The following is a 14186-nucleotide window of genomic DNA, read 5'->3' as shown; positions in this document are numbered from 1 at the left end:
GCAACTTGAAAATGAATATTTTATTCGTCACTTCATTTAGCTTTCGGTTACTTACTACTCCCTCCGTTTCTTCATAGTTGAGTCATTTTTCTATTTCGGGAAGTTTCTTCATAGTTGAGTCATTTCCATATATGGTCACTTTTTTCTCTTTCTTACTTTACTCTCTCTTACCTATTCTCTCTACTTTATTCACTTTATAATTTATTCCCTCTACCTTTTCGTCTCTCTTACTTTTTTTATCTATTTATTTAACAAACCCATTCATTCATAAAACTCCGTGCCGAAAAGTTCCGCCTCAACTATGAAGAAACGGAGGGAGTACTATTTAATACCCTCTTACTTTAACAACTCCATCATCATCCTGAACAAAGTTAATTGCAATTTACTACCAATTTCATGGAGACCTCTTTCTTATTTCCTTTTTCACTCATGCTTTTATTTACATTAAACATCTTCTTCACCCTCACCTCACCTGCATCACTAACTGATTTCTCCACTGATCAAGATGCTCTTCTTGCTTTCAAACAAGCCATCACTGTAGACACAAATGGTGTGTTGAGCAACAACTGGCTCCCCAACAATTCCATATGTCACTGGACCGGCGTCTCCTGTGGCATCAAACACCACAGGGTCACAGCTCTCAATCTCTCCAACTTCTCCCTCCACGGTAAGCTCACTCCACATCTAGGAAACCTTACGTTTCTTCAGTCCTTGGATGTCAGCTCCATCAATTTCACTGGTGTCTTACTTGCTGAGCTGTCTAATCTACGCCGTTTGAAGCAAGTAAATGCAACATCTAACAACTTTACCGGAGAAATACCGAGAGGTATCCTTACAAACATGTCTTTATTGGAAGACATTGATCTGAGGTTTAACAACCTATCAGGCGAGCTCCCAAGTGATATATGCAATAATACTCCAAAACTGAAGAGATTATATCTCAGAGATAATCAAATTTATGGAAAAATTCCAACGAGTATGTATAAGTGCATAGAGATGGAGGATCTGAGCTTGTCCATGGAAACATACCAACTGAAATTGGGAATTTGAGCATGCTTACGCTTTTATCTATATATGATAACCATCTCGAAGGTAGCTGTTAAGGGTGAAGTTCCCTTAACCCGATAAAAGGCAGTCGCCGGAGCTTTGCCGGTCGATCAAACCAAGAATTAAGATTGCAAAACGATAAAAGGTAAAAAGATAATTTCATATTTCTTCATTGAATATTCAAAAGATAACAAAGACTCCTATTTATAATACTAATAGCCTAATACCCTAACTTAGTGACCAAGAAAATAATCATAAGAGATATAGAAAAGATACAATAATATAATAATAGAGATATGGGAGATATATTGGAAGATTTAATCGTATCAACTCCCCCATGGTTGAAATCCACCTTGTCCTCAAGGTGAAAACCACGAAGCAACAACGAGGGATCCTCCAGGATCAAACACATGCTCGCCAAAATTGCATTCGGAAGGGATTTTCAACTTTCTTTTCTCACCCAAGCACATCCCCAATACTAGTAGCCATCGTTTGATTACTTGTCCACTACCAAATTTGATATCAATTGGATCCCCCCGTTCAAAAGTGGGATTGAAAATTGTTCCATCAGTAAGCATTCCCTTGTAGTGTATGTTAACACCGTCACTTTCTTGAACCTGAACTTCACAAGTCTTAGGCCTGTGCTCTTTCATTGAGCGCGGGAGATGGAGGAGCGAGGGCTGTTGGGAATCGTCTACCTGAGATGGGGCAGCATCTGCGGGAATGATTGATAGGGTATGAATCCTATCGGGGCTACACGGCAAGAAGAAAGCAGGTGATGGTGGCGGCGGGGCAACAGCCAGCAGCTGCGCTGTTGAAGAGCCGTGAGTCAGCGGTGGCGGTGGTGGTATCAGGACAGTAGTGACGGCCAACGGCGTGAGTTTCGAGCAGTAGGGACTTGTAGGACGGATCAGCGGTTGCTGCACATCAACGGGATATTTTTGGCAGGAACGACCTTGAGTTGTCGTTGTCGGGGCAATTGTCGAGGCTGCATATGCCGGGCCTGAGTACTGGATGTGTTGTGGTGGCATATCGGCCCAAGAATATGGTGAACGAAGATGTGGTGGTTGCCAGACAGTAGCTGCAGCAGGTTGGATATAACGGTGGTATGACTCCGGAATCGGCACAGGCGGCGTCGGCGGTGCTGAATTGGTTGAAACATCAACAACGTCAGGCAAGCTCCAAGGGTTGTTATGTGGCGGATATCTGTCAGGCTGATATGGTGGCTGGTAGGGTGGGTAAGGTGGCTGTGCTGAGGTGTACCGCTGGGTTTGGTCGGGTGGATCAGGTTCGGGTTGCAACGGAGGGAGCGTTGCTGCTACCCTGCGCTCATGCTCAAGCAATCGGGACTCGATTCTGGCCAACCTAGCGAGAATATTCTCCCATGTTGCTGCTGTTGAAGTCAATTGCAAGCCTTCATATGCTTGCGATATCTCCGAAGACCATGAAAGAAGATTGACTTTAGCCATGAGTTCGAAAATGGAAGCACCAATTGTTAAGGGTGAAGTTCCCTTAACCCGATAAAAGGCAGTCGCCGGAGCTTTGCCGGTCGATCAAACCAAGAATTAAGATTGCAAAACGATAAAAGGTAAAAAGATAATTTCATATTTCTTCATTGAATATTCAAAAGATAACAAAGACTCCTATTTATAATACTAATAGCCTAATACCCTAACTTAGTGACCAAGAAAATAATCATAAGAGATATAGAAAAGATACAATAATATAATAATAGAGATATGGGAGATATATTGGAAGATTTAATCGTATCAGTAGCTATATTAACCTACGTATAATCAATGAAATGGAGCTTTCACTGTGATTTAACTATGTATTCTAGTTAATCTCATTTTCCTACATTTTGATAGGAAATATTCCGTCTTCTATTTTCAATGTTTCACGGTTGGAAATCATATTTCTCAGTGGGAATAAACTGGATGGAAGAATACCAACAAACTTGGACAATTTACTCAACCTCAAAAAGTTATATCTTAGCGGGAACAACTTAACAGGTGCGAACTTTCTATTAGCCCGGAATTAGTGCTTCATATATTATTTTAAGACAAGTGTCTTATTTTTGAGTTTTGTGATAATAATTAGGACAATTGATTACTAATATTACGAATTTTGGTTTTTCCACTATCTTAAAACTTGTTGTAAAATTCATGAACTTTATTATATTTTGAGATTTCTTGTAATAAACAATTCCAGCCAAATGTTATTCCGATGTGGCTGTCGGATAATCTAGATAGCCCAAACTATATCGGTTTGGCAAATCAAAATGCTTATCTACACAAAATAAAGTTGTTTTGGTATAAAAATATTTTATAAAATTAAAAGTAATTTTAGATTTTACATATCATATTTTCTCTATTCTAATAATTTTCCGTCGTCATCACTCTCCTAACTCTCCTGCTCTTTTCCTTCTGACTCTCACTCGCTCTCTCTCCAAATCCACCTACACCGTCACTCTCTGTAAATCTGCTGCCGCAGTGTCTCTGTAAACACTAAATGCCACATCATTGCTATATTTAATTGTCTAAGTTGTTTTTAAGTATATATGTGTAATTAATTGTACACGTTTCTATGCTATGACAAATTGGTAGGCGAGATACCGAAGGCGATTGGACATCTTACATCCTTGACTCATCTCTACCTTAGTAGGAATAGCTTGACAGGTATGATTTGTTTACTACTCACTCTTATCGAGTTATTTTAGTGTAATTTTAACTTAATATTCAAATTTTAGAATATAAAGTAAATTCAGACACTATGTAAGAATTTTCTAGTTAATTTCTCATGATTGACTAAATTCTTTCAATTTCAGCATGTTTATTAATGCGATTAATACTATATTAAACATTCGTTACTACAACTTGAATTTACATATCCATTACTCCTTTGCTTTCCCCAATCACTTTAAGTATCCAGGTTTCTACATTTCTAATATTCCAAAAAGTGGGTAAAGTATCAAATTTACTCCCTTGCACCCCAATCACTTTAAGTATCCAGTTGTCTAACAAATCTAATAATTTTCATCCCAACAAAAGCGATTCGTATTCCTTTTTTAGACGTTCCATTTAAATTGATTGTTTCTAAGCATATGATATAGATATAATTGATTGCACCCACTGCTGTGACATGACAAATTGATAGATGTCATACCGAAGGAGATTGGCCATCTTACATGGTTAATTGATATGTCCCTTGGTTCTAATAGGTTGACAGGTATGACTTTATCACTACTTTAATTTCAGTTTACTAAAGTCGATACTTTATAGTATTAATCACTTTCCACAAATCCAAGTCAAATCGTCTAATTTAATTCTAAGATGTCTATCACAATTAGTCTAATTTCCATATATTTTAAATCAATCTTAAACATAAAATTGTAGTCAAAACTCTATTTTATTTTCTTTTATTGTGTTCATTTTTCGAATAATTAGTTAACAATATCAGGTTCTGGTTCTTTAATTAACAGTGCTTAGCTTGTTAATGAGGTCAACTAGAATTGCTTTTGATGCTTCCAGTATAAAAGGACCAATTTTGAGACCAATTCATATTGTTGGAGACCAAAACACAATATATTTTGCGTAGGACAACAACTTTAGTTGATGTAATGTATATTATCTAAATTACACTTCCATAAATTATTAAATAAGTCTTACTCCTTCCGTCTGAACTATTTCCTTTTTAGTCTGTCCTGAAAATTATGAACTTTCTAATTTTGGAATAGTTGAACAACACATAATCTCTACACCATTTTATTTACAACTTATACCATTGTACTACACTACTAATACTAATGATATGAAGCTCACTCTCCAATAACACTACTTAGACTACCATTTATCCATCTCCCTTACTTTACCAATTATGCATTAAAACTTGTGTCGAACCAAATGTTCACACCTTTTAGGGATGGAGGGAGTATATTTCATGGCTTGAAGTTTGACCAATGTCCCAATGTAATAACTCCGAAATTTATAAAAGCAACCGTTTAAATTATGGTAGATGAATTGTTAAAAGAGTTTGGTGAGTAGAGTAGACCTTGAGTTTTTATGTGTCATATTTTGATAGGAAATATTCCGTCATCTATCATCAACATTTCTTCGTTGGAACTCATATACCTCGATCAAAATAACATATCTGGAAGCATACCCTCAAATTTAGACAATTTACTCAACCTCCAAGCATTGCATCTAAGCGCCAACAACTTATCAGGTGCAAATAAATGATCTGCTTTAATAGGAGATATTCAATCTTCACATTAACTTAACAAGTGAAATTAACCTTATTTGTCATATTTTGATAGGAAATATTCCGTCTTCTCTCTTCAACGTTTCCTCGTTGGAAGTCATAGACCTCTCTTTCAATCATCTATATGGAAGTGTACACACAAATTTGGACAGTTTACTTAACCTCCAAGAACTGGATCTTACCTTGAATAACTTGACAGGTGAGTGAACCAACTCATATATAGTACTCTTCCGTCCCCAAATGAATGCTCTACTTTTAAATTTATAGTATTATTTTCAGACAACAGTCTTAGTAATTTTTTTTATCAAATGATGTAAAACTTTCAATATTATTGCCAAGATCTTATTAACGACAGAAGGGATAACTATATTCTCTATCTGTCCCCTCTTTAATTGGCACCAAATTCTTTTTACTTTTGGTAATGAACTCCACATTCCACTAACTCAATTCACTCACATTTTATTACTCCCTCCGCCCCTCATTATGTCTCTCAGGTTTCCATTTTGGTCCATCCCAGCTTAATCGTCCCATTTCATTTTTACCACTTTTGGTAGTGGACCCCTTATTCCACTAACTCATTTTCACTCATAATTTATTACTATAAAACTAATCTATAAAAGTAGGACCCACATTCCACTAACTTTTTCATCCCACTTCCTATTACAATTATTAAAACCCGTGCCGGATCAAAGTCGGACACATATTGGGGAACGGAGGGAGTATAAAATTAATATATAAACGTAGGATCCACATTCTACTAACGTTTTTACCCACTTTCCACATTTAAATCCGTGAAGTTAAACGGTGTCAATTAATGGACGGAGGGGGTATAACTGTTCAAACTGATCTTGTTATTTCAACATGTGGATGTGATTCATTTCACACGCCCCTATTACTGCCATACCTTTATGAATTTCGACTTCTGAATATCTATATTTAATAAGTTGTACTGCTGAACTAATCACTGTCCACTACCCAATTCAAATTTGTACTTAAATGAGTATAACTGTTTTAAACTTAAATTTGTGTTTGGCATGATATCTCTCCAAGCTACTCTATCAATCAATATTCGCTCTATTAAGGTATGTTTATAAACTTGTTACATGATCATATCCATATTAAACCTTACTAAATTTCTAGTATTTTCAAATAATTGATATTACCTCCACCAAAAAATAGTTAGTTTTTCCATTTTGATCTGTTCACCAAAATTAGTCTGTACAATAAGTTTATTTTGCTAATGAGTTGGATTTTATTTTTCAGTAACAATATTTCAATTACATTTTGTCATTATATATCTTTTATTTTACTAAGCTTGCATTAAAACTCATGTTGTCTACCATCCCTATTAAAATTTATTTCATAGACTTGAGGTAGTACTATATTTTATGGCTTGAACTTTAATCAATGTTACAAAAAGGATTACTTGAAATGTACAAAAACAACCCTTTAATTTATACTCCGTATTATAACCTTCCTGTAATTGAATCGCCGAAAAAACTTGGTAATCCAACATTCCTTTAGCTGTAAATTGCATGCTTCAACAATTTGTTGTCTTTCATGCCTTCTTTCACATATTAAAGTTATGAAATTTGAAGTTACTTTCTTTTCGTTATTATTGTTTTATGGTAGTTTTCCTTCATACATATGGGCTCACTGGAGTAATTTCACCTTTATCACTACGCTTCTTATCATAATTCCTTCATCATTATTAATATTACTATTAATTGCACATGCTGCTATGATATCATATGGAAAATTGATAGGTGCCATACCGAAGGAGATCGGGCATCTTACATCGTTAACTCAGCTGTCCCTAGAGTTTAATAGATTGACAGGTATGACTTCATGTCCATCACTACTTAGATTTCAGAATAACTAAAGTCAATACGTTATATTAACCACTTCCCACAATTCAATTCAAATCGTCTAAGTTAATTCTAAAACGTCTATATCACAACTAGTCTAACTCCCATATAATTTAAATCAATCTTAAACCTAAAAGTGTATTCAAAAGTTGAATTTTTTTCATACAATTTCAGCATTATAATGAAATCTTGTTTGACATGTCTGTACTATTAGTATTGGATCTCAAATTGATTTTTTTTTTCCATACAGTTTCAGTATTTTAATAAAAATTTGTAATTAACTTTGACATGTCTTTACTTTTAGGATTGGATCTTGCTTTTCAATAAGTTTGCTGCGTATATTTTTAAACTCTGTACATTGTTTATATTGTACTCCCACCGACCCATCGAAAATTAACCACTTTCCTTTTTGGTTTATGTCAACCAAGATGACCCATTACTAAAAATTGAAACATTTTTATATCTACTTTATTCTTTCATCTTAACACACAAAATAAAATTGCATAAAATCTCATACCGCCTGAAAGGGATATTCCTTGGGACAGAGGGAGTATAAAATGTTCACAATTCCATTACTACAACTTGGATTTAGATATCTATTACTCCTTTGGTCCCGAAACACTTGAAGTATTTAGTTTTCTACAATTCACCAAATCTAATTCTACTTTCCAAAAGTTAATGTATCTAAAACCCGCCAACCACTACTTGGCATTTGCCCGAGTTGGATTTTGAACACTTGTAATGAAATGTACTATCTATTCATGATTCAGTGTTCTCTATTTTATTAGTGCTTCAAGAAGTCATATTTTGATATGAAATATTCCATCTTCTCTCCTCAACGTTTCATCGTTGGAATTGATACACCTTATTGGTAATGAACTATAGGTAGCATACCCACAAATTTGGGCAATTTACTCAACCTCCGAACGTTGTGTATTAGCGGCAACAGTTTAACAGGTATGACTAGCAACTTATATCTAGTGTACTCTTTTGGACCCGGAATAAATTCTCTAATTTTAATTTAACATTATTTGCAGACGATTGTCTTGTTAATATTGTGATGAAATGATGTTAAACATTCCTAATTTATTGCCAAGATATACATATTAAGTACAGAGATGATATCTATTAAGGAATGAGATCAATACTAACTACTCTTAAACGCTAAACGTCAATCGGGTCATTATAAGATAACCTGGAGCTCATTATAAGTTTCTTCTTAGGTCATTGTATAAAATTCGAATTTTTAAATTACGCAAATGGCATCTGTCAATCTGAATTCTTTACAATGAACCCCTTGTTGTCTTATAATGAAGTGTTCTGCGTTTTGTGTGTAATACTAACCCTATATATATAATAACTGTTCATACTCATCATACTGTATTAATCACTTTCCACAGTCCATTTCAAATTTGTCTTATTTAATCATAAAATGTTAGTCACAATTAATCTAATTCCCATAAACTTTCAATCAATCTTAGACATAAATTTATATTCGGAATTTATATCTCTTCAATACTTTCGTAGTTAATTTTGAATCTTAACTTTGGCTTCTTTCATACAATTTCAGCACTTAAATAATGTTTTGCAAGTAAATTTGACCTGTTTTCACTATTAGGCCTGTCTAGCTGAATTTGTAAATTGTTATTATCACTATATATTAATAATAAAGTTACTACAACTTGGACTTATATATCTATTACTCCTTCGGTCCCCAATCACTTGAAGTATCCAGTTTTCTACAATTCACCCAATCTAATTCTAATATTCCAACAGTTTATGTATCTAAAACTCTCCAACAACTACTTGGCATGTTCCTGATTTTATTATAAACCTGCAAGAAGTCACTCAAGTCTATTTAATCGATGTTCAACTTAGGTTCCATACCGAAGCAAGTTGGCAACCTCACTTCGCTAATGATTCTATATTTGGGTGGCAATAAGTTTACAGGTATGTTTCCATATGATTCAACATATAGTTTGAGTACATTATTATCTTACATACTTGAATTATTTGTATGTGTTAGTAGACAAATTGACAGGTATGTGTTGAATCATACCCCATGGTTTTGGGACACTATATATTACTTGCAGCTTTATTCATTTTATGATATGCAATGCGGTTTGCACCCCATCAAATATAATTCAGTTACTATTTCAATTTCAATACTACTTCTATTTCAAAATAACTACTGAACTTAATACGCTGCCATATTCACTTTCCATACTCAAATTCGAATTTGAATTTCTCTAAGGGTGCGTTTGGAACACGGAATTGGAATTGAATTGGAATTGGAATTCTGTGGAATTGAATTTGTAGGAATTGAATTCTAATTCAATTCCAAATCCTATGTTTGGTATAGTTAAAGAGTTGATATGGGATTGTTTTATAATTCCAAATCCTTTGTTTGGTAACTAAAAACAAATGATTTGGAATTGAATTTGAATTCAAATTTTTTAAAGTAACTAATTTTTTTTTTATTAATTATAACAGTTCTTTTTTTTTTCTCTTGCTCTAAACTTCAAATTTTTTTATTAACTTAGTTGAGTTATTCAAAATTTTAATAATTTTTTTTCTCTTGCTATATATATTCAAATTCATATTTTTTTATTAAAATAATAAAAAACTAAACAATATATATCATAATTAAAATAATTAAGTTATTATCAAAACAAGAGCATTATACATGAATATAGTTACATACAAACTACGATCATGTCAATTATATTTAGTATATATTTTTACTAATAAGACAAATATCAAAAATAAATTTGCATCTAAAGAACATAACAAAAAAGATTATTTTTTGAATCACTTATTTGAATAAGTCGATGCAAACACAACTGAACCAAATTACAAACAACATACAATATCAAAACCTACCCCCCTTTTGTCTTCCTCTTCTTAGATTCAAGCCCTTCACCGAGAGACTCCCCCGTCAGGCACGCCACCTCCTCTTGAGGGCTACGACCACTACACTCAGCCTCATCAGAGTCATTACCCGACACCCCAGCTACCTGTTTAGCCTCATCATGTAAACTCTCGTTCCTCTTCTCATTCTTGAAAAGACTCCCTTTAGCCCCTTTTTCTCCAGAAAGAGACCTTCCTCTTTGGACAACTCGGCCATGTTCATTTCATGTCTCTGCGAGTGAACCACACCCATGCCCCACAAGAACGGATTCTGCTGATTAGGAACAGCAAACAGGTTCATCATTTCACCGAAATTGCCCCACTGAAGCACGGAAATCTTGCTACCATCTCGATGAAACCCAGAATTAGAAGGTTCATCATTTGCATTAGAAGGTTCATCATTTGCATTAGAAGGCTCAACACTAGCATCATTTCCAACAAAGCTCACCAGAATCTTGTTGCCCTCTCGATGAAACCAGAACCTTGTTGTATAAAGAATCATCATTTGCATTAGAAGGCTCGACACTAGCATCTTTACCAACAACATCCATAGCTAGAACTATCAACCCTAATGATCAACAAAATTCAAGAATTCTCCACAAAATTTAACAAAAGAGCTTCAAGAAATTGTTGCAATACTCGATAAATGAGAGTAGTTAGAACACCAAACTCACCCGGTCAAAGTAGTCGATTAGAAACGGTTGAGCATATTAGGTATAAAAAATCTCACCAAGTTCTCTGACTCGACTCATGAATTGAAGAGAAGAGAAACAAAACACCACACGAAGCCAAAAACATGTATCGGAATGCCAACTACACCACCGTTAACACTGTTCCCAAAGCTATTCTCTCTAAAATTAAAGCACCAAAACCTCCATAAATGCAGAGAGGGAGAACGCATACTAGTTGTGTTCAATTAGAGAGTTCAAAGACATTAAATTGAAGCAGAGAAGAAAAACACAGTCAATGGAATCAGATGGAATCAGAGAGAGCATCATGAATACCAGTAGGCACCCCCATTTACTCCGTTCAAAAACAAACCCCATGAAGATTACATACAAATAATAGTTACAATGTCATGAATGGATAATCATTCTTCAATAAAATCAAAACTTTCCCATAAAACCCTAACCCCTAATTTGATCCACACCTTCAAATTTTGGTAGTAATCCAACAAGGAGAAATCATTTTTGAATTGAAAAATTAGGGGAAGCAACAGCTAGTTAAGATTCTAATGTGAAAACAAAAGATAGCTACATCATAAGTTGGAAGCAGTTCACAAGAAACTTCCATCGATCAAACACGAAACTCATTCTATCCATCAATCGAGTACTTTTATTACCAAACTCATGATTATCCTTCAATCGATCTTAGAGGAGCGGCTAGGGCACAGCGGCGCTGGCGAAGAGAGGGAGAGAAAGGAGAGAAACACGAAGAGAGAAGGAGAGGGGGAGAGAGAAGAGAAACACGCTGCATATTTTTCTATTTTATATGCCCCGATTACATTTTGACCCGGAAGTGGATCCGCGCTTTTTTTAATTTTGACCCGTTTTTAATGGAATTGAATTACAATTCTTTTGTTAATGTATGGAATTAAAATTGTAGAATTGGAATGGATGAAATTGGAATTCAATTCCAAATCCATGAACTATTATTATACCAAACAGTGGAATTGGAATTGAAGCCTCCAATTCCAATTCCATAGCTCTAATTCCATGTTCCCAAACACAACCTAAGTTAATTTGTAACCAAACTCCAAATAAATCTTAAACATAACTTTGCATTGGCTTGAACATCACTTCAATGTTATCATACTTAATCTTGAATAATGTATATTGACTTCTTTAATACTCCCTCCGTCCCTCTGTAGCTAAATATACATTTTGGGTTACCCCATTGATGGCTGAGTCAATTTTTTTCCGGTAAAATTAACATATCTCTTTTTTCTTTATTCATTTTCTTTTTTTACTTTATTTTTTCTTCATCTCTCTTACTTTACCTTTTTGCTACTTTATTTTCTCTTTCCTTAATCCACATTTTTCTTAACAAATTTTTTTAAAATCCCATACCCAAAAGAAATGCCCTGCCATAGAGGGACGGAGGGAGTATAATTTTAGAATTTGTTATATATATGCCATGTAAATTTGTCAATTTCATTATTTGGATCATCTGGAACCTCTACTTATTACTATTGCTGGATTTTGGTTTGAATAAGTTGGCTTATAAATTTGTACGTTGTTCCTTCCAAAATGGTTGACAAAATACAAAAACAGGGCTTTAGTTTTCAAACTTGAATTATTACTATCTTTTCCCATCCGCTCTTCCAAATTCAACTCATCAAATTTAAAGACGTTGTATCTTAATCATACCCAGTGTTCTGTTAGTCAATCTCCTATTGCTTGATTTATATTATAACAGACTCGTACTCAGGCAAAATTACTTTATCCAAGATTTGATTTATCTGTTTTATAAATCCTGCAAGAAGTCATTTAAGTCTATCTAATACATGTTGAACTCAGGTTCCATACCCAACCAAGTTGGTAACCTCACTTCGCTAAGAAGACTGAATTTGGCAACCAATAACTTGAAAGGTATGTTTATACATGATTCAATTAATAGTTTGAGTCTTAAACTGTAATTTATTCGCCCCAATATTATCTCGTGCTTGAATTATTTGTACATGTTTGGATAACAAATTCACAGGTATGACTGAATTACTACTCCCTCCGTCCCAGTTTAGATGACATATCTCTTAGTTGGCACGAGATTTTAGGAGTTGTTGGTTAGTATAGTTAATTGTAAAGAGAAAGAGTGGGTGTAAGTATTAAATGAGGAGAGAAAGAGAAAAAAAAGTTGTTGGGTGTATTAATTAGAAAGACAAAGCTACCAGAAATAGAAATGTGTCATCTTGGTTAGGACAACCTAAAAAAGAGAGTGTGTCTTCTTAGTTGAGACGGAGAAGTAGTACTTAATTGGGAATACCTAATAAAATTGATACGCAAGCATAATCACTTCCATAGTCGAATTCGAATTTTAATTTTGATTTAATCAAAGTTGTAACCAAATTCCGAATAAATAAACTTAATTTAGGTTATCTAGAACCTCTTTCATTACTATTGCTGGACTTTGGTTTGAATAAATTTTGGCATATAAACTTTTATTATCAAACTTGAATTATTACTGTTCACACTTCCATATTCAACTTATCAAATTAGTAGACGCTCTATCTTGATTTGCATTATAAATGATTCACACTCACTCACAGGCGAAATTCCAACCTCTATCACCAATGCTTCTCAGCTTACTGATATAGACTTGAGCAGCAATTCATTCACTGGTCCCATCCCCGACTTCGGTAACTTAAGACATCCGCAATTCCTTGGTCTGAGGGAAAATAATTTGACTGGAGTTGAATCGCCGAATCAAGAATTGGAATTTCTCTCCAGTTTAACAAACTGCCAAAAGTTGAAGAAGTTGGATATTAGTAACAATCCGGTGATGAATGGTATCCTTCCAGATTCCATTGGAAACTTGTCTACTTCTCTTTCCAGATTTTCAGCATCTAACTGCAGCATTAGAGGTATAATTCCTAATGAAATTGGAAATTTGAGGAATTTGGATGTTTTAGATTTGTCCAAGAATCAACTCACAGGATTCATCCCAACTACATTTCAAGTGGGTTGTACGATTCCGTTGGCAAGAGTGCCACCCCAGTTTGCAGAACTGGTATTCTCTTCCTTTTGTAGTGGTATACAGAATTTGGATTTATCCAAGAATCAATTCCCGGGATTCATCCCGACTTCATTTTCAAATGGTTGTAGGCTTGAGTCACTCAACTTGAATGGTAATAAGTTGGAAGGAGCATTACCCCAATCCCTTTCAAATTGTCGAAATCTGCAGGTTCTTGATATTGGAAACAACAAAATACAAGACACATTTCCAGTTTGGACCGGAAATCTCTCTGATCTTCGCGTCCTCATATTGAGATCCAACAACTAGAGTGGTACCATTCCTTCTCTCACTTCCAAGACTAGGCTTCCTTTCCCCAACTTGCAGGTTTTTGATGTATCCCATAATGCATTCATTGGCAATCTGCCCCAA

At 34.7% G+C, this 14186-nt stretch overlaps 1 protein-coding gene, 1 long non-coding RNA gene and 1 pseudogene across 2 annotated transcripts; all 3 read left to right on the top strand.

Moving 5' to 3' along the window:
* The first annotated feature begins 387 nt into the window (after positions 1–387).
* LOC125199603 (uncharacterized) lies at positions 388–1103 on the top strand (annotated as a pseudogene).
* Positions 1104–2934: 1831 nt separating this feature from the next.
* LOC148923663 (uncharacterized) lies at positions 2935–4275 on the top strand. Its single transcript, XR_016132501.1, has 3 exons — positions 2935–3059; positions 3654–3725; positions 4204–4275. It is a non-coding gene; the product is annotated as an uncharacterized LOC148923663 (long non-coding RNA).
* Positions 4276–5106: 831 nt separating this feature from the next.
* On the top strand, positions 5107–12829 carry LOC125199240 (uncharacterized). The gene is made up of 6 exons (XM_089061566.1): positions 5107–5271; positions 5363–5506; positions 8061–8132; positions 9054–9125; positions 12605–12676; positions 12789–12829. Exons 1-6 carry the CDS (start codon positions 5109–5111, stop codon positions 12827–12829), a joined length of 564 nt encoding a protein of 187 aa, XP_088917692.1. The 5' UTR covers positions 5107–5108.
* Positions 12830–14186: the final 1357 nt, after the last annotated feature.

This window comes from Salvia hispanica, chromosome 6 (genome assembly GCF_029641045.1).
Source record: "Salvia hispanica isolate PSC_SH4W2 chromosome 6, Shi_PSC_v1, whole genome shotgun sequence".
NCBI lineage: Eukaryota > Viridiplantae > Streptophyta > Magnoliopsida > Lamiales > Lamiaceae > Salvia > Salvia hispanica.
Note: the sequence above shows the minus strand (reverse complement) of the source record. Positions and strands in the feature narration are given on the sequence as shown.

Coding starts and splice junctions, on each gene's coding strand:
- LOC125199240 (XM_089061566.1), top strand. CDS start 5,109: ATGTGTCATATTTTGATAGGAAATATTCCGTCATCTATCATCAACATT. Junction 5,507..8,060: donor TACCTTGAATAACTTGACAG/GTGAGTGAACCA, acceptor AATGAACTATAG/GTAGCATACCCACAAATTTG. Junction 12,677..12,788: donor GGCAACCAATAACTTGAAAG/GTATGTTTATAC, acceptor ACAAATTCACAG/GTATGACTGAATTACTACTC.